General features: G+C 49.0%; 1 protein-coding gene across 2 annotated transcripts in view; it reads right to left on the bottom strand.

Annotated features, from left to right (window-relative positions):
- MTBP (MDM2 binding protein) overlaps positions 1–27818 on the bottom strand; it is a 701292-nt gene that overhangs the window by 486877 nt on the left and 186597 nt on the right. For both annotated transcript variants that reach the window (XM_069621563.1, XM_069621564.1), the window contains exons 9-10: positions 22952–23046; positions 424–496 (exon numbers count right to left, since the gene is read on the bottom strand). In XM_069621563.1, the coding sequence (XP_069477664.1) occupies positions 424–496; positions 22952–23046 (168 nt within the window). The remainder of the gene's footprint in view (positions 1–423; positions 497–22951; positions 23047–27818) is intronic.

Below are 27818 nucleotides of genomic sequence, written 5' to 3'. Positions count from 1 at the left end.
ATAGATGACTTTTCCACCCATACTGAGCTCTGCAACTTTTGAAGAATGAAAAGATCAGCGGACAGAGTTGAATTTGAGCCTGTGATGAACCTACATGTCCTGAAAGAGTACCTGCGCATATATTAAAAACACTAACACGCTGACCCACACTTGGTCATTTATACTGTAAGGCAAAACTAGGATACAACCTATGGAATCACATCAGCGGGGTGCAAACTGTCTTCAACAAGGCGCTAAAGTGCCTGTTTGCTTGTGGTTCGAGAGCAGGCAAAGCAGGATCTAAGATAGAAACAATTGTCACAAGGACTTCCTTACAATTTCAGTGAAAGGAAGAACTGGAGGGGGAAAGAAAGGCGGCACGTACAAAAAAAATACAAAAATAATGCTGTGCATGCAGATGCTACTTATCCATACAATGTATACCTTTTCGCGGAGAGAAGAAAGCTGTTCCAGTAACAGTCTAGATTTTTCTTTAAGACGGTTTCTGGTCAGGTTCCTGTGAAATACGTTAAAGGAAGCAACTGCTTGCAGTGAAAACCTTTCAAAGAATGCCATCATAATTCATTTGTGCAAACACATGAGCCACTTTACAAATGCAATCGGCTAATTACCCTTGCAAAATGCTGTATACATAATTCGGTTACAATCTCTGTTCATTGGGAACAGCGTATTTGCACAGCTATCCTTACCAGAGACATGGCTACAATTCTACGCCTAGAACAGGAGACATTAACTTCAGACAGCTACTCTAGCCTCGGCTCCCAATCCAGAGGTGGTCTGAACCAGTACACAAAAAGGGCAGGGTTACAAATAACGTCTAGCTAGGGCGAGTTGTGATAAATGAAATTGGCACCAAGCCCTGAGCGCATTATGTATTTCAGAATTAAACCATTTTTATTAGATACTTATTTATCAAATATAAAAATGTATTGGCATTCCTAAATTCCCAAAATGCTCTTTGATTTCATAAAAAGCTGGCTGGACCCCTCACTGATGTCATCTGTCCTTTACCCCTTTTGGAATGATGACCTTTATTTACTTCATAGGTTGTTATAGGGTTCGATAACATGCTTTGCTCAGTACAAGAAGTGGAACATTCTCATTATGATTAAAATATATAGTGGAAAGGATCATACGATCAATTTTGTACAATTTGTTTTCAAAACAAAAGGCCAGCTTACAATATTAGAACTATTTTATAATTTCCTTTTTTGTCTTTATGATTGCTGGTTTTGCCAAAAGAGACAGTACCCACCTTCAAGATATTGGTTTTCCCTCCTCTGGTTGCGCACAGAATATTTTTATTTTTCAAATGAACAAGTTGACCATGCCTAGATATGGCCTAGGCATGATTTTTTTTTTTTTTTTTACAGAAACCTGGTTTTCCGATGACTGCATGGGAGTGTTCCATATGTTAGTCCCTGATGGCCACTGTAATAAATGGATCAAAAGACTTGACGTGGTGGCAGATAGGCAACAGCCTTCAAATCACATTGAATTACATCTACTTTCACTCCTTATGCTGGGACAAAGACTCTCAAATTGTATCTTTCGTTTTAAAAAATGTGCCCCTCTGATGCAGTCAGAGTTATCCTATGTTATAGACTTGCGAGTCATGGGAGATGCTTCTTGAATGACCTCAGCGACTCCCCCTTGTTAGGGAGAATTCTCTGTTTAGGCTGAATTTCCTAACCTAGTGAGTCCCCCAGCAGCTTTGCTGGATTTTTGAGGTTTATTTTTTTCTCCTGCCAAGAGTGAGACTCTTTTACCCTCACTCTTGGACATGATTTGAGAGTGTTACTGTGACTTGCTATGTGCTTATGGGCTAGGGGGTATTTTTTCCCCATAGGCTATCATTGGTTTTTGGAAGTGTGTTACACAGCACCCTCGGTGCAGTAGCACAGGGGTGTCCTAGAGACCCCCAAACATAGACTCCACACCCTGGGACTGACTACTGTCTCCCTGGGTCTGTAAAGTTACCATTGACTTTACTAGTCTTAACTTAGGAACTTAACCAGTACAGACCATCTTACTGTGGAAGTACTGGTAGGGGCAATTAGATTTCCCCTGGGTCTGTTGTCGAGGGGGTACTGTCCCGTCCCCCCTCGCCGAGTTCTGGCTGGTGGCAGTGGATACCACGGAAATATTCCACCGGAATATTTCCCAATGGGATTTTCCCATTGTTTTTGATGTACCACTTTTTGGTGCAATGTTAAAGATACCGCCGGTTTATTTATTTAATATAAATTCACCGGTTGGGATTCTTTGCCGGAACTCGCCGCCAAAATGGCGTCTAGGTTCACTTCAGTAACCCTGAACCCGAGTCGAGCCTTTGTTCCACTTTTGGCGGGCTTCTGCACAGAAGCCCTCCAAAGTGGTGCCATTCTGTCTGGGTACCACAGGGGATGTGGGAGGGGGTTTAGGCACCCTGGACTGAGTTGCCTTGCCAACTCATGTCGCACTCTAGTGTGATTGGCCCAAGTGGTGAGCCACCCCGCTCACCACTTAGCATGTTTTGAGTGACAGCTAGGCTGTATGAATGGGGGTTTGCTGCATAAAAGCAGGGTTTTTGGGACTGGTTCTTCAGAAGTCGCCACAGGACCTAAGAAGCCGAAGAGGGAGAAGCCGAGCCGACCTGCCAAGACGACACCACCGGTGAAGCCCTGCAGAACCGTCTCACCACTTTTCCCGACGACAGAGGAGATCTCCCGCCGGAGAGTCTTCTTCCCTTAACTGGTGGGGACAACCAGTTGCTGCCTTCTTTTCGCCGTCCCGAAGCATCTCGTGGCCGCCTTGCCTGTGCCAAGCACCCCGGCAACCGGGATACCACTTTTTACCTCAACCGCGAAAGAAGGGTAAAAATCCTTTGTGACCGGAAAACTCCACGGCTGGCCTCATCCCTGGTAGTGCAACGACCTGCAGCCCTCCTCTACGTCGAGATCACCTCTTCCTCGGGACGATGCCGCGACTTGCACCCACTACCAGGAATGACTACCACCGCTGGAGGAATCTTTCCACTTTTAAAAGATACTGTGTTCCACCCGGCCTCCCTTGCCACCGATTGTACGAGGTAGATTTAGCCCTCGGCTCTCGAACCTGGGTAGGTCTGGGACACCCTAACTAAACTTTTCGGAAACGTAGTAAAACCTTTTCTCTCACCTGCAAAGACTTGTGACATTGTGTCATCTTGGACACATTTTTCGCCTGGCTCCCTCTAAAGCGGGCCCCGAACTAATTCTCCTTGTTCCACCATTGACTGTCTTTGCTAACCTTATGTGGAAAGTGTTTTACCTTACTGCTCTCTTTATTTCTGCCTTTTCCCTCCCTTTTGGTAATACTTGTTGGAGTACCATCTAATGTTAAGCGCTCACCTCTGGTTGGAAATAAGTGGGGTTAACTTAGAATTGTCTAACAAACAATTAGGGATGTACATAAGAGTAATAGTAACTGTGTTTGACTTTCTTACCTTTTCTAATGTGCTAGTGTAATTTATGAGTGTGCCTTTAATAAATAAGTTTATACTTTTACACCTAGCTCTGGTCAGTGTTTGCTTGTGCTACTGTGCCTCTGTATCCATTGTGTATCCTCTGTATACTGCCTAACTCTTCTTGAGGGAAGTCTGACTGCTCAGCCACAGCTACCACAGTGAATCTGTGTGGTGCAGACTGCTACCAAGTGGGTTTACTGCCAACACCTGTAGACTTAAATCTTTTGCAGTGGTCCCAGAGGGAACTGCACAGGTTTCTGCCTAACACCCCTCTACTCAAGGGCTCGCATGTAATAAAACCATTTTGGGAGATGCGCATTTTTGCCATAAAAAAGTAGCCACTGGGACTTCTCATGCAGTATCACCATCTCATAAGGGGGCCATTGACTGGACGTTGTCTTTTGTAGTAACCTAGACCTTCGCCGAACTTCCACCCTTCCAATTTCATGGAGTGAGATTTTTCTCCTGTCACTACAGGCCTTCTCAGAATAATCTTAGAACTACAAAACGAACATAAAAGCACTTTGCGATTCCATGTGAGAACCTGCGAGTACTGTCTTGCAACACGAACAACTCAGTGATTCGGTTTTCCAATAATCAGTCCTCATTCCATAGGATAGGTGACAAACTTGCTCCCCTTCACTACACCCCCAAATAAAAATAAAAAATGACTAACTCCCATGCAATCGGGAAGCTCAAAACGGGGTCTTTAACTCATGGTAAAGCCCCAGTCAAAGCATCCTCAAAAGCCGGAGGGCGCCATCTTTCCCACCAGAACAAAGGTAAGTGTGAAACCGCACTCGTCCTAGTCACCTCCCCCAACCTCTACATCCCTAACCCACCACATCCCCCTTACATGGTGCTCCCTTGTCGGCAACACTAAGTGTTCCTGGCGCACCCCATCGCAGTAATGGCTACCATGGGGTCATGGAATTTTACATAAGTTGCTGTCTGTTACAGAACTTGGAAAGGCCCACCTTATGTCACAGGGTTACACCTCTTAGTTTAGGCCTGTACTACCCAAAGGTTTGGTAGCTATGGCGGAGTAGCCAGGTTTAGTTTAAGGAGGGGAATGGGCTATAGTGAGGCACACAGTACTTGGAGCATACGCTTAGTTCAAGGAAACCCGGGCACACTAGCAGTTATATAAAAATAGAGATTTTATATACACCAAAGCTGTAGCAGTAAATTAAGTACGTACTATACCTGTTGTAATATCACAAAGGATTAAAAAGTAGCACACTTTAAATCCAACGTAAAGCAGTACAGAGCGAGAAAAAACTAATGATAATTAGTATACATTACATCAACTCTTGTAACTTTAGTTAACCCTTGCTTAACCAGTCTTTAAAAGTCCACCCCCTGTACTGGGTGAATCTCACAGAGTCAAGGGGGGGTTGCTGGGGGTCCAGTGACCAAGGGCTCAGGGAGAAAGAGGCAAGCGAGAAACAGACAGAGCAGTGTCTATGAAGGTTTCTTGAGTTTTGCAGGTAAGTATCAGTTTATCAATTGGGGGCCCAATGGGTGGTTGACCCCAATGTGACTTAGGGTGCCATGAATGGGGGGTGCAAATAACAGATTAACTGCAGCCCTCCAAGAACACCACAATGAGACCAAGGTAAGTACCTAGGCTAGGGACAGTACCTTTGCAATGAAGAACTTGATGCAGCAGGCTGGTACCCAAGGTGAAGCGACAGTTGTCCCTGGTTCGGATTTCTTGGCTTGGATGGCTGAAGGACCTTTAGAAGTAAAAGACAAAGGCACTTGAGCAGTGGGATGCCCAGCAGTGGATCTTCGTTGCACTTGTGTGTTAGAGACCTTCAAAGGCTTCAGGTCAGTAAGGAACAAGTTACTTACCTGCAACTGTTGTTCTACAGCATGGGTCTGGCATGGATTCACATGCTCATGAATATTCCCCGTCGTCAGGCTGGGAATCCTCGGTAAAGAAAAAATCAGTATCAGTTTCGTTTCTGATCTGTCTTTCTTAGTAGTAACCAATCACTGATCTCAGGGTCATACTGCCCCCAGCCAATGAGTGCCCTTTCCCTAAGCCCCGCCTCTGGCAGCCATCCTCAGATTTGGTAGCACGCAAAGTGGCAGTATGACCAAGTGAAGAGCTGCAGATGGGTAGGCGGGAGGGTTCGCATGTGAATCCATGCCAGACCCATGCTGGAGAACAACAGTTACAGGTAAGTAACTTGTTCCTTCTCCAGCATGGGGTCTGGCATGGATTCACATGCTCATGAATAAAAGAATACATAGCAGTATACACATGCACAACCACGGGAGGTGGCAAAGGCTCAACATTAAGCATTACATCCAAAACTCAACATTAAGCAATGCTTACCTCCTCACCAGGCTCACCTTCTGCGAACAGGTTGTGCAGCACTGCTTGGCCGACCCTTGACTCCTCCCTGGAGTCCCGATCGATGCAGTAGAATCTTGTGAAGGTGTGCGTCGACCTCCACGTAGCAGCCCTGCAGATGTCCAGCAGGGGCACAACAGACAGGAACGCCGTGGTAGCAGCGATCGCTCTGGTCGAATGGGCTCTCGGACGGCCGGGCAGCGGTCGGTTTGCCAACCGGTGACAGTGCATGATGCAGCCGGAGAGCCATCTGGAGATGGAAGTCTTCGAGAGAGCCTTCCCTTGATTCACAAACCCAAAGTTCACAAACAGTTGTGACGTCTTCCGGAAACTCTTCGTGCGGTCCACGTAGAACTACAGCGCTCTAGCCACATCCAGCGAGTGCAAAGTCCTCTCGGCCAGCGTCGAAGGCGACGGGAAGAAAACTGGTAACACCAAGGGCTCATTGAGGTGGAAGTCCGACGGCACCTTGGGCATGAAGGAGGGGTGCGTCCTCAGCACCACCCTCGTGTCGTGGAAAGTCAAGTATGCAAGATAGGGCCTGGATCTCTCCCACTCATCGTGCGGAGGTGATGGCCACGAGGAACGCTGTCTTCCATGACAGGAACTTCAAAGGTGCCGAATGCATAGGCTCGAAGGAGGCCCCCATGAGCCTGGTCAGCACCACATTAAGCTCCCACGCCTGGGCAGGAGCCTTCACCGGCGGGAACGATCGGAATAGTCCTTTCATAAATTCCTTCACCAGCCGATGAGACCACAAGGACGCCCGTCCTGTAGTCCTGGTATATCGGGAGATGGCAGCCAGATGTATTTTGATGGAGGCCTGAGCCAGTCCAGCTTTGGCCAGCGACACAGCAGTACTTGAGGGGCCGTAATCCGCAGAGGGTTGATCTTCTGTGCACTGGACCAGACAGAGAACCTTTTCCACTTATGACCGTAACACTTAAGAGTTGAGGACGCCCTGGCTTTTGCAAGAACCTCTCTGCAATCAGCCGGGATATCATACCCTCCAAACTCTAGTGTTGCAGGAGCCAGGCCTGCAAGTTCAGCGACTGTGGGTCGTGATGGAGGATGGCGCCTCCTTCTCTGGAGAGAAGATCCGCGTCCACCGGCAGCTTGACTGGTGGGGACGTTGACAAGTCCAGAAGGTCCGGGAACCAGATCCGTCTCGGGCCACGCTGGTGCAACGAGGATCATTCTGCACCTGGACTTCTTGAGCTGGTTGAGGCGGAGCAGCAACGGCAACAGAGGGAATGCGTAAAGAAACAGGCCGTCCCAGGGGAACGAGAATGCATCGCCCATGCTCCTCAGCTGCGGGAACCTGCTGGAGAACCTCTGGCACTTGGAGTTCGTCGCCGTCGCGAAAAAGTCGATCCGGGGTTTGCCCCATCATCGAAAGAGCCGATCCACCTGATCCTGACGTAGTTCCAATTCAAGGCACGATCGCATCTCCCTGCTGAGTGAGTCGGCGATGGTGTTTTTTATTCCTGCCAAGTGGAAGGGGACCAGAAACATCCCCTGGGCAACGGCCCAGTGCCACAGAGCCTGGGCCTCCTTGGATAGGGCTGGGGATCTGGTGCCCCCCTGCTTCCATATGTGGTGGTGTTGTCGGTGAAGATCCTCACCACTTTGCCCTTGAGGGACGGAAGGAACGACTTGAGTGCCCAGAACACTGCTCGGCGCTCCAGAATGTTGATGTGGAGAGACCTCTCCTCTTGGAGCCAAAGGCATCTTGCGTGGAGGTCTCCGGTGCCAGCCCCCCAACCCTCCAGAGAGGCGTCCGTCGTCACCGTCTCCTGAAACGCCGGGGTTTGAAAGTCTGTGCCTGTAGAGAGGTAAGCACGGGTACCCCACCATAGGATCGCCCGACGGAACTCCTCGTCGAGAGAGATCCTGTCTTCGAAGCAGTCCGTCGCCTGAAGCCAGCGGGCGTCGAGGAACTCCTGTAGCGGACGCATCTGAAGTCTGCAAAGGGATACAAGATAGATGCATGAGGACATCATCCCTAGCAGGGAGTTGATGGACCTCACCCTGGCCACGTCCGTGGCTAGCAGGCACCGCACCTTGCCCAGAATGGTCTTCGTCCTCTCCTCTGATGGGGAGGCCAGCTGCCCCACTGTATCTAGCTTCGCTCCCAGAAACAGTGCTACCTGCGACGGAACCAGGTGGGATTTGGGGTAGTTGATGGCGAACCCCAGTTCCGTGAGCAGCCGGACGATCCTCGCTGTATGTTCGGCCGCAAGTTCTTTTGTCCTCGCCCGGATTAGCCAGTCGTCCAGGTAGGGGTAGATGTGGATCCCCTGCAGGCGCAGCTGCGCCACCACTTGTGCCAAGCACTTGGTGAATACCCTGGATGCCGACTTTAATCCGAACGGTAGGGCCCTGAATTGGTAGTGGCGTCCTTGAACCACGAACCTGAGAAACTTTGTGTCCTTTTAGAATGGGGATGTGGAGGTAAGCATCCTCCAATTCCAACAACAGTAGGTAGTCGGCCCTCCTCCAGCTGTCCCAGCACGTGCTGGAGGGTGACCATCCTGAATTTCTGCGCCTTGAGGTATTTGTTTAATCGACGCAGGTCCAGGATGGGGCGCCAACCGCCTTTCTTGACCTGTTTTCAGATGAGGAAGTACCTTAAGTACACTCCGGAGCCCCGGAGCCTCCTGGGGAGTTCCGAAAGGGCCGTCCTTGTTGAAGTACCCCTAGGGCCCGGGCCGTCTCCGAGTCAGTCTTGATGGCCTGGAGCGACTCGTCCACCGTCTTACCAAAAAGGTTGTTGCCATCGAACGGCATATCCAACACTCTGGTCTGGACGTCCTGGCGAAAGTCCGTCGCCTTGAGAAATCCGGTATTGGCAATGTCCGTTGCCACCGTTATGGCGTGATCCGACGCCACCTCCCCTTCCTGCAGAATTTGTAGGGACTCCGCCCTCTTGTCGTCAGATAGGATATCTAGCAGGGTAGCTATCTTGAACCAGAGCTCCCTGTCGTAGCGAGCCACGATCACTAAGGCATTGGCCGCCTTAATCGTCGTCGCCGCCGACGAGATGAATCGTCGTCCCATGGAGTCCAACTTCTTGCCCTCGCTGTCCGGCGAGGAAGTGGAAGTTGAAGCCGCCGCACCTGCTGCTTTCTTCTTGGCCGCTGCCGAGACGACAGAGTCCGGCGTGGGCTGGGCCCTGAAGCACAAGGGGGCAGCATCGGGGACTCGGTACTTCTTCTCGTACCAGTCCCTCTTGGCGGGTGCCGTGGAAGGGTTCTAGAGGACAGCAAGCCCCTCGTCCCAGATGTCGTCGAGCAAAGGCACCGTGAGGACCGTCTTCCTCTTGGCCTCTCGTCGTTGATAAAGAAGCCCTTCCTTTTTTTGTTCTTCAGGGCAGAGCTGGAAGAGCTCGGATGCCCTGGTTATCATGGCGTGAACGGAGCCAATTTCGTCGGCTGGAGCCCGAGGAGGGGGCGGGGGGGTTGATGACGGGATGTTCGTAGTGTCATCGCTGCCGCCGTCCTTGTCGCTGTATCCGTTGCCGTATCCTCTCTAGGGTCCGGCGAGGGGGTTGAGGGGTCCACAGGCCTCGCGGGCACGAAGGGTGGAGAGGGGTGGACTCTCCTCTGCTTGTTCGGAGGGTTTCCCGACGGGCCTGGTTCTGGGTCCTCCGTCGGGGTCCGTGGTAATCTCGTCCTTATCTCGGTACATAAGGATTGATTGCCAACAAAATGACCGCCGAGCTATTCTGGGGCTCGGGTCATGGCTGCGACAGACGGGATGGCCGCTCAACTGGGCCCTCTTCGTCGCCATCGTCACTATCTTCGATCACGTCAGCGGGGACCGTCCCCTGGGATCGAACCTTCTCGAACCTCTCGTTGAGGCCTATGAACCTCTCGTTGAGGCCCTTCTCGGTTTCAACCAGCTCCTCCTCAGAGGCTGATTCCAAGTCTGTAATGGCCACCGTCCTCCCCCCCCTCCTCTTTTTCCGTCGGGGACTTCACAAGGTCTTAACGATGGGCTGGAAAGAGGATTCTCTCTGCGGGGATACTCTTGGCCCAGAGGCCGTTTCCACTGCCGTAGTCTCAGCCGGCTTTGCCAGGGTCGCAGCGACCACTTCGATAGAGGCCTTTGCCGGCTGGATCAAAGCCCTCACCACCTTAGGTGCGTCCTGGGCCTTCACCTTGGGGTGGGGGGGGGAGGGTCAGCGCCTCGCTCCCCTTTCGAGATCGACCGGGGCCGCTCCAGCATCTTACCCGGGTTCTCGGACTTCCTCTTCCCCGAACCAGAGCGCTGGCTTGTGGTTGAACGTGCCGGGGAAGTCGCGCCCTGCCTGGCAGCCGAAGAGCCTGACCTTTCGGCGCTCCCGGTGCCTGCGGATCATGGTGTTTGGCCTTCTGTTGGGCCCCGGTTGCCGGGGCGCCCTCACAGGACTTAGAAGCCCGCTCAGACTTTTTTTTCGCCTGCTCACCGGCTGTGCCCTTCTCCAGCCAGGCGGTGAGGCGGGAACGACGATCTTGTTTGGTCCTTTCCGAAAGGTTCTTGCAGAACGCAGTCCTTCTCCACGTGCGTCTTGTCCTCATGAAGGCAGTAGAGACATTGCGAATGCTCGTCCTCCTTGAAAACATTTTGTAATCCGCATCCAGGGCATCACCTGAACAGCTTGGATACGGGCGTCGAGCTTCCCTTGTCCTGCGCCATGTCTGTTGAGGTAGGCCGCAGATTTTCCGGAATCCTCCAAGAAGCGTATATTCGACGAAAACTTCACCCTTGAGGGGCGTAGAAGAATTCCGAAACGGGTCCCCGTTATCGGAAGTAGAAACGGTGGAGCTTGAGGCTCGATTAAACCGAAAAAATGAGAAAATCTCCTGAAAAAAGCACAAAAACGCAGCAAAAACGCAGCAAAAACTTGAGAGCTAAAGCACGAGGACTCCCAACACTTGAGCGTGCGGTAAAAATCTGAGGATGGCTGCCAGAGGTGGGGTTTACGGAGAGGGCAGTCATTGGCTGGGGGCAGCATGACCCAGAGATCAGTGATTGGTTACTACTAAGAAAGACAGATCAGAAACGAAACTGATACTGATTTTTTTCTTTACCGAGGATTCCCAGCCTGACAACAGGGAATATTCTTGAGCATGTGAATCCATGCCAGACCCCATGCTGGGGAACAAAGTTGTCTGCTTGTATGCATTATTTATTGTTCATGAACAGCCGACACGTGTTTCGACCTATCCGGTCGTTATCAAGGCTGTACTTATGTCAAAACAAGGTATCAATATGGCATATGCAATTGAAAACAAAGGTAGGTGTCATTGGTTCAAAAAGAAGATTCATTCACAGTCAAACTTTGTATTGGCTTCAGAGTGAGACATCATTCAAGAAGCAATGTATAAGGAGCAGCAAGGAGGGTGTTCATACATCTGAAACAGTGTTTGCATGGGATCAATGAGATAAAGCAAGTATAATATTTATCACAAGCAAAGAGCCTGAAAAGCATACTATAACATCGGGATGAAGAAACAGATTTTTGTATTTATTTAGATTTCCTTTCCAATTGACTTTTTTGAGATTATACCATTGGTGGTAAGTGCCTTTATTTGGGCCGCTTTTCTCTGCAAATTGTCTAAGTATTATTAACTGTATAAGCCTCATTTAGAAATCTATCCATTACTTTTTTCAGTCATCTATCCTGCATTCTCCTACTATTTAGAACATCCATACATTTTACCCTATGGACTTATAGTATGTTTTTACTAGCCCATGCGCACACTCATGTAATTTGATGACTCTTTCTGGTAATTTTCATAGCCATCCAATTGGGTTCTCACCATTAATTTGTACTTTGTATTTTGTTTTGACTATGGATTACGATTCCTCTCCATTCTACATATACCTTGGACACCTGGTATGTTCCTTTTATTTTGTATATGATGGTATTGTTGTGAATGAATCTTCTTTTTGAACCAATGACACCTACCTTTGTTTTCAATTGCATATGCCATATTGATACCTTGTTTTGACATAAGTACAGCCTTGATAACGACCGGATAGGTCGAAACACGTGTCGGCTGTTCATGAACAATAAATCCTGCATACAAGCAGACAACTTTATTTTCACTCTTAGATGTGACTGTAATTTTCGGAATTGCACATTGGAAAAACCTTTACGTTACACTTTTGGCTTCTAGTTTACTGGTGCATACTAGGGGGCGCCAGCAAAAGGTTTCCAACGCAGCAGATCCACATACTTTTACCAATAAGTGGCATTTACTAGCGCACTACTACTTCACGACCCCGAGCTTTCTGTTTTCCTGGAAGGCACACTGCACGACAAAGACCACGAGAGTTTCTAAAAACCTTTATTTATAGTTGCACACAGGTAGGACTTGTGCACATCAAGCATTAATTATGAGACATTCACAATACAATCTGTTGCATTTTATATCATTCTGGGTCGTCGGCTGCTGTTTTGTCAAGACAGGTATTGTTTATCTCTGTCCCATATGTTCCTGGGTCTCGATGTGGGGTGTACCGAGTCTATATACAATTCTTCGAGGTCACTTGTCCATATCATATCTGTATCCCAATCTCGCTTCGTCAGCGGATTATTACATTTCCATTCATCAGTATGGCTCTCTTGGCCATCTGTAGACTCAAGTTCAGTAGTTTCCTCCAATTAGGGTTCATCTTTCCTGTAGCACCCAGTAGGCATAGCATTGCTGACCATTCGATAGGCTGATCAGCCATTTCATCTAGGGCTGCGCATATCTTCACCAAGTACTCTTTCAGTTTTACGCATGCCCACAGCATGTGGAAAATATTTGCTTCTTCGGAGTGACATCTTGGGCATGTACCTGCTATTGTTGGGTATATACGCTTCAGTGGCCGGAGTGTAGTGTTTTATTTGGACAATTTTATAATGTATTAGTTTATATCTGGAATTGCATTATATATATTTGGTTAGAGTGCATATCTGTTGCCATTGGTAGTCTTCCATTTGATGCCCCAGATCTTGTTCCCACTTAGTTTTGGCATTCCGTGTTTCTGGTGGGCGAGTCTGAATAATGGTCTTGTATAGTGTGGACGCTGACATTTTCCCCCTCTCTGCAGTAAACATGTACCCCAGACCCAGGTTTATCTCAGGCTCCGCTGGGAAGTCGGCCCATAAATTTGCAATGGATGATTTCACAAGCATATAGTATAGCCTGTGTTTGGCCGTGCCGCCTACTATGTCCTTGAGGTTATCCCAAGTCGCAAATAGTTTGTCTGGGAACAGTTGACCCCACTGGACTATACTCTTGGTGCTCCACTTTGCAGCAGCCTCCTTGTCTAAGGTGGGTGGTATTTGAGGGTTGCCCCAAATTGGCATGATTGGATGGTACTGTTTGTTTGTGCCATATATCTCAGTAATTCTGGCCCAAGCTGTGTTAAGTCAATGGAGTTATGACGTTTGGGGCGGGGCTTCGTCATATTGTGGAGTAGTGTGATGGCTTTAGTTGGGTGGTGGCCATTCAGCATGCCCTTGGGCTTGAGGAAGTCTGTAGCCCACTGGGCGGCGTAATGTGCCTGCGTGGCTAAAAGAGTTCAAAGTCTGGCACCGCTAGGCCTCCCTGTGGATATGAATCCTTTAGCATCCTCCAACTCAATCTGGAATGTCCCCCCCACCCACATGAATGTGGTGAAGGCACCCTTTATTTTGGAGAATAGTGCTCGACCGGGCCATACTGGGACTGTGGTGAATAGATAGAAGATTTTAGGGAGTATTATCATTTTGATAAGGGCGATTGTACCCATCAATGAGATTGGTAGGGCGTTCCAGCGTGTCATTTTAGCACACAATGTGTCAGCCAAGGTGTTATAGTTCAAGGCGCAGGTTAATTGAGCCGTCAAGACCAGGAGAGTTTGTTACCTCCCTCACTTCCTGTCCTTTGCGGCACTTGGAGCCTTGGCAGGCTTTCCAAGAAAAGCCTGCCAAAGACAAAAGACCCATCAAGACCTCCCCCATCTAGGCGGGCAGAAGGAGGCTCAAGTAAGAACAAGTCATGAACAGGCATTAAAAAGGTACAGCCACTGGCCACCAGAGGGCGCACGGACAATGATCGTCTCCGTGTGAGCTCTCGACCCACGGGCCCCAAAAGTGACCTGAGCCCCCACTTTTGCCCCCCCGTGCCCAACAACAGCAGTTTATGCCATCGGAAGCGCCCCCCCCACCTCCCGAGCGAAAACCCGACAAAAATCGGACCTCCAGTCTAGGAGGAAAGTTCGTCGGAACCTGCCTCCCCCTCACCCACGGGGACACCACCTGGAAAGGAGGCCTCGTTCACACGTGGCCCGCGCCACCCGACTCCTCCCTCTGCTCTCCCGGCAGAGGATCCGCGCCGCTCTGTAACTCCTGGGAAAGCCGCGGACACCCAACCGCCCGACGTACGTCGGGGGCCGAACGACTGCAGCTGCCTCCGCATCCCCAGACACCGGCACCGCGACGGGCAGAACCAATCTGCGGAGGTGAGTGCCCATCCCCCCCTGGAGTGCTCAGAGGCACCTCGCCTCGACTGGGGCCCATTTCTCCTCCCCAGAACGTGCCCCGCCCGGGGCCCGGACTTCAACAGCCGAGCGGGGGGTGCCAAAGTGACCCCCACCCCCCCGCTCTCACTGAGGACCTGGCCCCGCGAGGACTCACGGATGGGCCGCCCATGCGCCTGACCCCCCTGGCACCCCCTTCCTGACACCCCCAGGGGACCCCATCGACCAGAGTGCTAGGGCCCAGCAGGAGCCGGTCCCAATCGCTGAACAGAGCCGCTGGCCCAGCGCATTCCACACACCGGCTGCAACGTTGGTCCCCGCTCTTCACAGCACTAACCCCATTGGGCCATAAAGTCACCAAAGTGCCGCTTACGCCCCAGCCTCCACTGCTTCTAGCCGGTCCTACCCACGCAATCCCTTCGGACTCCACCACCCGAGGCCTCTCATCACACAGCAACGAACTTGGCTGTGCAGTGAGGCTAAGCAGAGGGTTGGGCCCCCATTCCTGGGGCGTGTGCCCTCCTCTGGCAAGGCCTCAGCCCACTGCCTGATCAGGACACGGATAAGTGGCCCAGTAACAGAGCAGCGGAATACCAGGAGGTGTTCACCCCCCCCCACCTCGTCTGCACCCAAGACCCTCTCCTTGGGGCCTCGCCTCAGACTCTCCCCGTAGCCCCATTACGGGCCGGCATCGATACTCAGGCCCCGCTGACACGACATTGGACCCACCGAAGGAAATTGACCGGAACGGAGGGTAGAGCCCCTGGAGACAGGGCGTGTGCCTCCTCCCACCGAAGAACCCCCCGCCCAGAGGGTCATCGCCTCGGTGCCCCCCAACACTGCCTACGTGCCTCTCAACACACCAGGACCGAGGGTAGGGCCCCCGATCCTAGCGCGTGTCCCTCATTGCATGCAAGTGCCCCATGAACATTCCAAGTAAGCTTCCCAAATGCGCCTACACCCCGCTGCCGCAGGCTCCCGACCCAAGCCCAATAATGTCACTAGAAGCCTCCGAAACGAGTGCAGCTGCTACCAAGGGAGACATTGCCCCCCTCCTAAGTGAAATTCGGAACATGGGTGCCAACCTCGGCGGTAAAATGGATAAGATGACCCAGAGAGTAGACAACATCGAGGAGAGACTAGAGGGAGTCGAGAACAACCAGGCCTCAATCGACACCCTAGAAGCCCAAATGGAGCTTAGAATACAAAGCATAGAGAAGGACGGCGAGATCCGCCTTAATTTAGATGATTTGGAAAACAGAGAGAGAAGGAATAACCTGCGTTTTTTGGGAATTCCGGAGAGAAGGGGAGACAGAGGAAGACCTCAAACAAACGATACACGATATCATCAAAATCCTGACGACGGACAAGGACATTGATGAACTCAAGACCGAGAGAATTCATAGAGCTGGCGGCCCCCCAGGTGGCCCGAGATCGGTCCTTGCCAGATTCCACAGATATCAGGACAGAACAAGGATACTTGCTAAAGCCAGGTCGGGAGGCACCCTTACCCTTGGAGGGGCCCAGATTACCATTTTCCAGGATCTTTCATCGCGGACACTGGCCCTACGCTGCCTCAGTGGTCCTTTCACGAGATGGCTAAAAGATCAAGGCACGAGATACAGATGGGGATACCCCTTTTCCCCTCGCGTTTGAACATGGGAGCAGGAAGTTTTTACTCCGCTCTGAAGAAGAAATCCGAGAATGCATCGCCGACCTCCTCGGATCAACCTCGGGGGAGGGAACTCAGGATACCCCTGCACAGGGCAGATCAGGATGGGAACTTCAGGGCCCGAGAAGGAAACAAGTAAAGGGATCCAGAAAGTACAGGCGACCCAACGACACACCAGACAATAACAAATGACAACGTGCGCCCAAGCTCTATATCCCGGCGAACTTTGCTTCCGAGGTCCCTGCAGTGGACCTAACTACATCCCGGATCACAGCACTCCTGTATCACTGATTCCATCATATGCCACGTGAACTGCTTGAACCGCAAACGCGAACTGCCGAGGAATGAAGACTCCGGAAACCGCATGTATCATAATATATACTAGCACACAGTTAAAGTTGCTGTTTGTAATACTCTCGTTTGTTACAGAATTTTATAAAAGGGGGGCAGGGGCTCAAAAATCATATGTTGATGTTATTAGTTGACGGGACCGTGCGGTTACGACCCTTGCTGGTGGTCCAACAGTAGACCGGTTGTTCACATCCAGTCTAACTCAGACGCCATCACAAACAGACACAGACCCTCATCGAAGAACCAAAGAGCAACGTGACAGAACAGAGGGCAAAGGGTATGATGTTCAATACCCTACAGGGGCAGGTGGGGGGAGGGAGACAGGGAAAGGCACACCCTCAGGTAAAGCCTCTGTTGTAGAGGCAGCTACTACATTACTTCCAGCATGGCAATTTCCTGCAATGTGCAGCGTGACGTTGCGACCGATCTCCACGAATATATTAATGTCCCACAGACATAACTAATCAAGTGACGGGCATGGCATACTTAAAATTGGCACGCTGAATGTTAAGGGACGTAACTCCCCCACCAAGAGATCGCTGGTAACGCGAGAGTTCAAGAGGGCCAAACTAGATGCTCTTTTTACAAGAAACCCGATACAGCAAGGGAGAAGAGAGGAAGGTCATATGCTAAGTTAGGCTCTGAATATTGGGGCTCTGGCCCGCTGAAGAAAGCGGGAGTCGGCATATTAGTCAATAAAATGATCCAATTTGAACTCTTGAAGTCATGGATGGACGTCAGTGCCAGAGCACTAGTCCTAGTGGGCAGGATACAAGGCACCGTCATCACCCTGGCGTCAATATACGCCCCCAATACAGGACAAGCCAGATTCCTGCAGAGGATAATCCCGAAAGTCATGAGCGAAGCAGAAGGCGAGGTAATACTCAGGGGTGATCTGAACACGTGGATGGATCCGGAACAGGATATGGATCCGGAACAGGATAGACAATCAGGTTGCACCTCTACGCCCCCTCAAGCGGGCGTTGGATGCCCACCGGGTGCATATATGATGGATGCCTACAGTCTCACCGATGCGTGGAGACATACCAATCCCAACCGTACTGGCTTTACTTTCTTCTCCGACCTATTCCAGAATAGACTATATATACCTAACTGCAGACCTCATCATGGCAATGACTGATGCTATTATAATCCCTGTCTCATGGTCAGACCACGATATGGTCATGGTCACCCTTGATCAAATTGCCCTTCCTCGAAGATGCTCCAAATGGAGGTCCAACGAGACTCTTTAAGGACCCAATTTTTCGGGAACAACTAGAGCAGGATATCACCCAATACTTTGAGATTAACAACACGGGAGAAACTCCCATGAACACAATTTAGGAAGCTGGAGAGGGCTACTTATTAAAGAGGGAGCAGCGAAAAAAAAGAGAAAGACAACTGATAGAAAATAGGCTCCGAAACAAAATTACTCAGCTTGACCTCATGGCACAGTCAGCTGACCAAGATAGACTACAAAAGATTAAGGAGGCCAACAACAAGAGGGAGGAACTACAACAACTGGAGGCGGGCAGCATTGCGCACAAGCTTCAATGCCTGAAGCAGAAACACTATGAACATGGGGACAAAGCAGGCGCCTTACTAGCCGCAAGACTTCGAGGTCAACGCCAAGAGAGGTGGGTGCCCACAATCCAAACAGAAGGGAGTTCCTGCAAACCATTTCCCCCCAGTGTCCCGGAAGCCTTTGCCGACTTCTATGAGGAGTTATACACGTCACGTGCTGCTTCGCACCCAAAAGCGATAATGGAGTATATGGACAAAATACCCTTGCCTACCCTCCCGTCCGATCCAGCACATACCTTGTAAGCCCCCATCACAGGAGAAGAAACTGAAGAAGCAATCAAAAGACTTCCAACAGGGAAAGCCCCCGGGAACGACGGGTACACAGCGGGGTTCCATAAGACTTTCAAAGACGCTCTTCTCCCATTCATGGTTGACCTATTTAATAACATCCTTCAATCCGGTGTGGCACCCGAATCCTTCTCTGAAGCACCGATAACAGTCATCCCCAAGGAGAGTAAGGACCCAAAGGTGTGTGCCTCCTACCGTCCGATATCCCTTCTAAATATGGATGCCAAAATGTATATGAGAATCCTTACTGCAAGGCTGGAGTCACACATGCCACCAATAATCCACAATGACCAGGTGGGTTTCATCCTGGGCAGACAAGGCGCAGACTCCACCCGGAAAGCCCTGCACTTAATCCACGAGGCCCAAACATCGTTGAGCAAACCAGCGTTACTCTCAATTTATGCCGAGAAGGCGTTCGACAGAGTCGAATGGCATTTCCTGGAGGCCACGCTAAAAAAGATAGGCCTAGGCCCACACGCTCCGTCGAGGGATCAAGGCTATCTATACATCCACAAGAGCATCAGTCGCGGTGAAGGCCCAATTCTCCCGTTGGTTCCCCCTCAGAAGGGGTACGAGACAGGGTTGCCCCCTTTCGGCAATACTTTTCGCGCTGTCCCTGGAGCCCCTCGCCGTAATACTGCGAGCAGATCCTGCAGTGGAAGGGATTCAGGTGAATGGCAAAGAATATAAGCTAGCCTTGTATGGAGACGACATTCAGCTCCATGTGTCAAACCCAACATCTTCCATTCCACGAGCGATCCATCTGATAGAGGAATACGGCACACCCTCAGGATTCAAGATCAACAAATCCAAATCCATTCTTTTTCCACTCCACGATCCATCTCCAGAACACCAAATTGCTCTCGAGCAACTCAGGCTGATCGGAGGCCCAACAATGAGATACTTGGGGATTCGCGACACCTCGACAAGCTTTACGAAGCCAATTTCCCTCCACTTCTCGAAGCCCTCAAGGCTGATCTCAAGAAATGGAAACCGCTGACAATCTCCTGGATGGGACGCCTAAACACAATCAAAATGGTGACCCGCCCACGGTTCCTTTATCCCTTTCAGGTCTTGCCCATCACAATCCCAGAGCATTTCTTCAGACAAGTCAGAAAGGCCAAACTAGAATTTCTGTGGAATGGGAAGAAACCAAGAATCCCCTACAATGTTTTAATATTACCAAAGGACCTAGGAGGAGTGGGCCTGCCAGACATAGAACGCTATTATCAAGCCACACAGCTCAGAATTTTAATCCCACACCTGCGAGACAGGAAGGACCTCCAATGGGTCCAACTGGACAACAACATTTTAGCCACCGTAACTCTGGCAGAATGGCTATGGGTCCCCCAGATCGAAACTTACGAGAAGACTGCGCAACCACCCGATACTGGGCACAATGTGGAACATATGGAAGAAGGGGAAAGCGATGTTGGGAGTCACCACGTGGCCTTCGCCCCTAAGCCATCTCTGATCCTCCGGGATCAGAGAAGAAATCCCGGAACATGCTAGATACCAATCGTGGTTCGATGCCAGCCTCGAGAGAGAGTTGGTCAGCTGTGGAGAAAAGGGAAATTCATCTCAATAACGGGACTGGAGGAAGCCCTCCAAATTCACCCAATACCAGTCTTCCTGTACCTGCGGTTGAAAGGCGTTTTAACCAGAAGGAATGGAAGGCCACCACACAGCGAGAACTAACGCCCTTTGAGACGATCCTAGTCACGACTACCACCTCCAAAGGCCTCATAGCACGAATGTACAAGGCTCTAATTACTAAAGACGATGCGCCAAACAGCCGTCACAAGGCAAGATGGGAAGAGACTTCTGCAGAGAGTTCAACCAGCAGGCCTGGGACAAAATCTGTGAAACGCAATCGAAAATATCAATCGCAGCCCAGTATAAATTACAAACTATAAAATTGCTCCACAGATGGCAGTACGATCCATACAGGCTGTTCAAAATGTTCCAGACCTCCAGCCCGGGATGCTGGCGACAATGTGGTATGAATGCCGACTACTGGCACATGTGGTGGTCCTGCCCCAAGGTCCGCATCTACTGGCAAAAGTCCTGGGATGGATCAAACAGCTGGACGGCATAGAGAGGGAACTGTCACCCCTCCTGATTCTTTTTGGCCTCGAGGAAGAAGATTGCGAAGTGATCAGGGTAAAAGGTCTAATATCCCCCCCCTGTTACTCGCAGAGAGAGCAGCCCTAGTGATAAAATGGAAATCCTCACACCTACCAGATAAAAAGGACTGGATACAGATCGCCACAAATATTTACACAATGGAAAAAATAACGGCAATACTACATGACAAAGCCGCACGACAAGAGGAAGCCTGGTGCCACTTCACTGGACAATATATCTCGCACTCAACCACGGATGACTCAACACAGCAAAGAAACTTAGCACCCAACCTACGCCAACAATGGCGGAACGTTGAACAACCCATTGCCAACAACCCATGCCTGTCACAGACCATACTGGAGATCGATGACCTAGAGATGATTGAATATGAATGTCACGCAGCCTACCACGAAGCAAAGTAGCAATGCCTCTAAAGAAGGAGACTCGAGAACCGGGAGAGAGGGTGGGGGGAGGAGGGGCGGGGCTTTCATTTTCGTCTTATTGGAACAATGAACGTTAATGTTGTTAAATATTGTTATGTGGACTGGAACAACTTCGCGAAATAGCTCTTAATGCATAATATGTATCCACCTGTATGTTCACATCCAATGTCAAAATTAATAAAAGTCAAGTTGAAAAAAGTGTTTTAAAAAAAAAAGGTACAGCCACTATTTTAGGCAAATGGTGACCCTAGTGTCCCTTGTCACAGCTGCAAAGGCAGCTTATGACAAAAGGCCACAAAAATGTCACGCAAAAAGGTACACTGCCACCAGCCTGTCAGATGAACTTGTAACAGTAAAAGTTACTGTAATAGCGACAAATGGGAGACAATGTTTCCCCTCAGCGGTACACATGGAGTGAGGTGTGCTGATCTCCCAAAACAAAGTACAGGTGGGACAAAAGGGTATCCCCCCACACCCCTGCCCTGGTAACTTGGGTTAACACAGGTAAAAAGGGAAGCTCAAAGGGCTCCCAGCAACACTGCACAGAAAGTGCTGTGTGCCACAATACACTGTAGATGCCAGAAATCAGGGAAGAAGGCATAACTTCATGTTAGTGTAAAAGAATAAGAGTGTGGAAAAAGGTTCCCACTCACTCAGGTGACTCAGTCCAGCAAAATGTTTGCACAAATAATACCTTCTGCTGTTCTAGGTAACTTAATCACCCCAAAACAGGCCCGTCATTGATATCTAAAGATCTGGAGTCATTAGAAGAACAACAACTGACAGCCTAGATCTATGCCAATCTGGTATTCATCGGCATGGGACGGAGACAGCTCTGATATCACTCTGGGTGGAGGATTTACTTTACTCAGATACAGCCCAGTTGCTGCTTCTTGATCTGACTGGGGCTTTCAACTCTGTGGATCACTCCATTTCGTTATCCCATTTGATGATTCTGCTTGAATTATCCTCCTCTGCTTTGGCATGGTTCCAAAGCCTTCTGTCTTATGAGCACCAAATAGATGAGATCGGCCCATTTCCCTCATTACCCACTTTGGTCACTTGAGGCATTCCTCAGGGCACCCCGCCGTCACCCTTCTTGTTTAAAGTCTACACGAAGCCCATCCTGTCCATTAAACTGTAAAGCCCATATTTTGTTTACAGTCATATGCCGAAGGCACCCAAGAATTATTTAAGCAATAAACACTGACGGATGGGGGGGGCTTTACTGGGCCAGTTCAGTTACAAGTCCGAGCGAAGAGAGGGCTTTAACGAGAGATTGAGCATTACCTGCCCCAGTAAAGTCCGCCGGCCAGAGGGGTTTATTGCTATTAGCATCCTGGCATACCCGGAAGCTAACCGTTTTTATTCAAGTTGCAAAACTGCGGGTTTGCCATTTCTCAACTTGAAAAAAACTACAAAGATGGCTGTTATGCACTAGGGAGAAGAGAACTACACGTAGTACCTTCTCCCGTGACATGGTAGCCATTGCCGCAACAAGGATGCACCAGAAAGAAGGGAGTGCCAGGTAAGTGGGGCAGGGTTAGGTGAGGGACGTGAAATTAGGGGTGTGGAGCGCACTTAGATGGCAGCCTACTGGTTACGAGGAGGCTTGGAGCAGGGGCTTTACCATGAGGTAAAGACCAAGTTCCAAGCTTCCGGACTGGCTGGGAGGACGCCACACCCGGTGCTAATGAAGCATCATGCTCCCTAGAGAGCTAAGCACAACTTTATTCCTGCCTTGCAGAAATTAAAATTAAGGCTGACTAGCAATAAGCTTCAATTTAATCCATCCAACAGGGAAACCCCCTCTTGGGACCCAAACAGCTTTTAATGGATTAACTAAGGTGTCCCATCCCATCTCATTTACTCAAGACCCCTTTCTCAGTCTCCAAAAACGATAACAATCTTGGTCTCAGAATTCAGACTTCATCACCCAATAAATGAAGCTGCTCAATCATCAACCAACTGTGCATTCATGTGGCTTCTTGTTGGTTTTGCAGTGTCCTTATTTGTGCGCATTTTCCAGAGGCATCGGCTCAGACCGAGGCCTAATGCTCTCTTCAGCCCGAGATGAAATGTCCAGCCCACACCTAAAATAACAGGGTACAAATAAGAATAATAAAGGATACAGTTCAAATTCCAGTTCTGTAATGAAGTACTGAGGTAGCTCTGAAACCGTGACCATCTGCACAAACTGTAATACAGGACTGTAATAATGGAAAACCTGAAAGACATGAAACATTAGTTAGGATGATGGACACTGTAATTCATAAACACGTAAGAGCCATACAATTATAATGCAATAAAACAAAAAAGTGTTTCTTTAAAACATGCATAAGACGACGTGCTTTAACTGACAATTTATTTGCTATGACTTACTGTTATTGCTGAGGTCAAAGATTAATGACAGAAAAATATTGTATAACTTGAAGATCTATTGTTCATTTAAGTGAAAAAAAGCATGCGATCTTGCAGAGATTATACACGTATTCATCTAATTCGTTTTTGGAGGTGAGCTTTCAAGGCCACATTCATCTGCGAATTATGACCATTTTAACATTTCTGAAATAGTCTAGCATTCAAGAAAGCAGTCACAATGGATGAAGTAACTTTCAAGTGGGAGTGCTCCAAAATGACGTCATTCTGGCAGGAGGTCACTGACTATGAAACGGGTTTTAATGACTGACCTTGATTTTGACTTTCAAACTGTGATTTTGGGGGAACATGTTATTTAAGGAAGATTTGAGTTCTCCACAAAAGTGTTGGCTTTTTAGAGCTGCCTTTCGGATTAGCGTGAACAAATTAGAAATGTTCGAGGGAGAAAAAAAAAAACGAAAGCCATTTGAACGAAAATTACTTCGGTTTTCACTCCACTGAACATTTCTGATCACCTGCATCCCCCAGCCCACTTACTGGCCTGTGCCCAGTCTCCTGCATCTCTCTGTGGCGCCGGTTCCCTTCACTTACCTGCATGGCAACCAGCACCGCAGGGTCCTCTTTTTTTTTGTTTTGCTTTATTATACCTGCAAAGGCTTTAGAGTGAGCAAGGGGGCGGGGACAACCTCGCTCCCCTTGTTCACTATAAAGGCAACGAATGGTAATTGTATTCGAATTTTTCGGCTGTTCATTTTTTTCCATACAGTCGAAATTCTAACAAATTTACCATTCTTTTTTTTGTATACAAATCTGGGGATACCCTTTCTGCTAAGAAAATCATACTGTGGGACTAGAAAGGTGTTCTTTCCCTCCAAGTCAGCCTGGATCGATGATCTATGCGATATGTCTGTTGGAGATGGTGACTTTATGTAAGCAGAAGAAAATGAATTTATATCAAGGAATCTGGGGGAGGTTTTTTGAATTGATGTGATTTCTGGACCCATGCTTTGTGCTCCTGACCGGTTTGTTTTCTTCCATTGTTTTATTGTAAATAAGTCAATAAAGAAGTGAATATAAAAAAAGTGTCACATACAGAGCAATGAAAGCTTCCTTCCATCGCCCAATTGATGGGCATACAAACAGATCTGGATTACTGGTAGGTGAAGGGTAGTTAAGATTCCATACCAATTCTTGGCCCCTTGAAGGACGTATCCCATCAAGCAAGGCTTTGGGAGGGGTGGGATATGAAAAATGAAATGGTGCTAAGTGTAGAAGTCTTTCCTATGTGTGGGAACTTCTAAGCAGTTCTTGAATCAAAGAACCCTGTACTCTGTAAATCCCAGGGACATTGAGGGGGATGCGCAGAAGCCTTAAGGAGCTTGGCCCTGGGAGGATTTTGCTGCTTGGTGGCTCCAGTGATAGACTACGCTTCTAAAGCTCCCCTTCCCCACTTCCTTCATGTAACAATGAAGTCTGCATGAGGTCCAATATTAAAGTAACAGAGGGTGGTGGGATCTAGGCACTTCAACCCTTATAACTCAGGTGCTTGCGCTCCAGGCTATTTGACATGAGGCGAGGGCAGTGAGGTCAGATTTGTGGAAACTAGATATGTCACCCAATGGTGGCCAAAAAGGTAGCCGGGACATCCTCCCACCAAAACATTTCTGTGCTGTTTCCCAAAGTGGACCAAGGAGGATCAGCTCACATTTAGGCTGAACGGCAGGTTTTGCTGTAGCCCCTAGTTATAGATGGTGGCTCATCCAAAATCAGTCAATTTTCTTACACAACCTGCCTGGTCTCCAGGACCAGAGAGAGAGGACCGCCTTCCATGGACATTGAAGGGGTTGCTGAAATACCCTGTGCAGGCAAGACCAGGTCACAGTTTAGTCAGAACCAAACCTAGTGTACATTATTCCTACTCACAGTTTCTACATATTGTGTACCCGAGCATCCATTTTTATTCTAGTTGAACCAGGATCGCATGTCTGATACAAAATTATTTGCTACTCACAGTACCAACAGCATGCAGGATTGTGACACCAGGGACACACGATTCGATTTAGGCTTTGTAAGCATTTTCAAACAGGACCTGGGTGTGAAGTCTTAGTAACCACTCTGTCCCGGGAGGATAACTCAGCGGCAACATGTTCGCCTTGGAAGCAAGACGACACGAAGCAACACAGGTTCGATCCCCGGGTCCGTGCTTAGAAACCTCTGGGTATTTAAGCGCGTTATAAATACGCAACTAAGACAACAAAAAAAACTATTACACAACTAAAAAACAAAACAATTCCTGTAACAGCACCTCGATGCCCGCAGGCTGTGTGCGCACTTTAAAATAAAAAAAATGCAAAAGAAAATGCAACTAAATGCCATACCCCAGTGCATGCCCACCAGTGGACCTTTGGAAGCCTCTTGGGTTTAGACTAAATGGCACATTTTGGAAAAGATTGTACAAAAATGTCCTTCATTGGCAGAAGGTTGTCTACTGAAAAAGACTGCTCATGAAAAATCTATTTACTTGCTCAAATCAGAGCACCAGAACCCAAAAAGGCATGTTAACGTCCCCCACCCCCCACCCCCGACTGATTCCTCTTGAGATCACTGTTGAAGTTCTGGAATATGGTGACTCGCATTGAAACTTGTCCTCTTTGCATCCTAGAGATGTCCCGTACTGCTAAAATCTTCATCTTTTCTTCATGTGGGTATTAATCTGAACGGTGTTAAACAGATTCCTAAGCACCAGGACCAACCGGAACGAAATCCTGTGTCCAAATGTTTCCTCTGCACCCACGACCCACTTTTACGACCAAACCAAGCACAATAGGCAGTGTCCCCAACAGATTCCAGAACCTCAGCAGTGGCATTTGGAGAAATCGGAGTCAGTTAATATACCCGTTTCTGTCCTCCATAGGGCTCGTCTCTGGAGGTTTGCTCAGGGGCAACGTGCTCGCCTTGGAAGCAAGATGACACGGAGCAACACAATTTTGATCCCTGGGTCCACGCTTAGAAACCTCTGGGTATTAAGCGCGTTATAAATAACCTATCATATCATAAATGGGTGCAAATTAGGATCCCTAAATTACTCTTTCCTGACTTTCGTCAGTAGAGGCCTGGTCAAGGATAGTTTCCTAGTCCTATCCTAGTTACCAAGATGGATGTCGTTTTCCAACCTGAACTTACCTTTTTGACTTTTGAATCAGAACCACTGGTATCGTCCAAATCTCTGAATAAACCTACCAGAAAAATAAAAATTTAGGGCACATGGCCCTAAACAATCTCAGGGCTGGAGACATTAAGTGTTAGGGAAACTATTCTATGGTTACTCTAAAGGGTCCTTACTGAATTTCATGCATTAAAGTACTTAACTGCGTTTCACTGGTTATTGAATCATATGCTTTCTTTCTTTTGCCTAAGGGTGAACATATACATCTGCTTTATGATATATGATATGACATTTATAACGCACCTATACACAAGTGTTTCAAGGAGTGACGAGGCAAAGGAGGGGGAACAGAGGGAAGAAAGACAACGATCATAATAGGCCAGGTGTCATTCAGACTGTGCAAGTGCATGGGAAGGGGGAAAGGGAAAAGTGCAGGGATGGGGGAGGAGGGGGAGGGGAGGAGGAAGAGGGGAAAGTGCAGCACATGGGATAATAGAATAAATAAGAAATAAGAAAAACAGCAAGCTGGTGGCAAGTGCAAGGTAAGTGCAGACATAAGCGCTGGTAGGGCACTGTAGGGATACAGAAAACAGTCCCCAGGTGCAGGGGTTGCCAGGGAGGCAGTGCAGGTGTACAACTGGCGGGGCCTAGGCACGAGATCAGAAGGGTGGGCAGGTAATCAGTGCAGTTTCAGTTTCAGCCAGGAATTCAGCAGGAGAGGGAGGGAGAGAAAGCAGAAGCAAAGAGGAAGGTTTTAAGGTGCTTCCGGAACCGGAGATGGTTCTCCTCAAGGTTCAGGGAGGCAGGGAGGTGGTTCCAGAGGGAGGCCGCAGCGAGAGATCTACCACCAACTCGTTGCTTCGAGAAGCGTCTGACCCTGAGGGAATTGAAGGCGGTTGAGCGAAGAGCTAAAAAAAGGAAGATATTTAGGAACAGAGAGTTGAAGGTATTGAGGCTCCAGAAGGCCTTGTGGACAATGCAGAGGGTTTTGAACTTAATACTCGCAGCCACAGGGAGCCAGTGCAGAGATTTCAGTCCTGGAGGGATACGATCCCTGGGCTTGAGGCCAAGGACAAGTCTCGCAGTCCTTTTCCGGATGAGTTGCAGAGGGCGGAGAGTAGAAGCAGGAAGATTTAGAAGAACAAGTTACTTTCTTACCTGGTAACGTTCTTTCGATGGGATGGTCCGACGATGTATTCCATATCTATGACAGGTAATGTCCACAGCTGTGCTGCTTCGGAAAATCTTTGGCGTCTGCGTCCTGCGTCGATGACGTTGATGTGCCGTCCCCGAGGACCTCCTCCGACCGCCGACGTCACCCGATGTGATAAGGACGCACGACGCCCATAGCCTCAGTTATAGTTTTTTCCCAGAACGTGTGCCACCAGTTTTCTGCCAGTCAGACACACAAGGCCTTGCGGAAGGCAAGCTGCAATCGCAAAAGAAATTCTGCC

This window comes from Ambystoma mexicanum, chromosome 5q (assembly GCF_040938575.1).
Source record: "Ambystoma mexicanum isolate Mex_15411 chromosome 5q, UKY_AmexF1_1, whole genome shotgun sequence".
NCBI lineage: Eukaryota > Metazoa > Chordata > Amphibia > Caudata > Ambystomatidae > Ambystoma > Ambystoma mexicanum.
The sequence above is the reverse complement of the archived record's forward strand: the minus strand, read 5'-3'. Positions and strand labels throughout refer to the sequence as shown.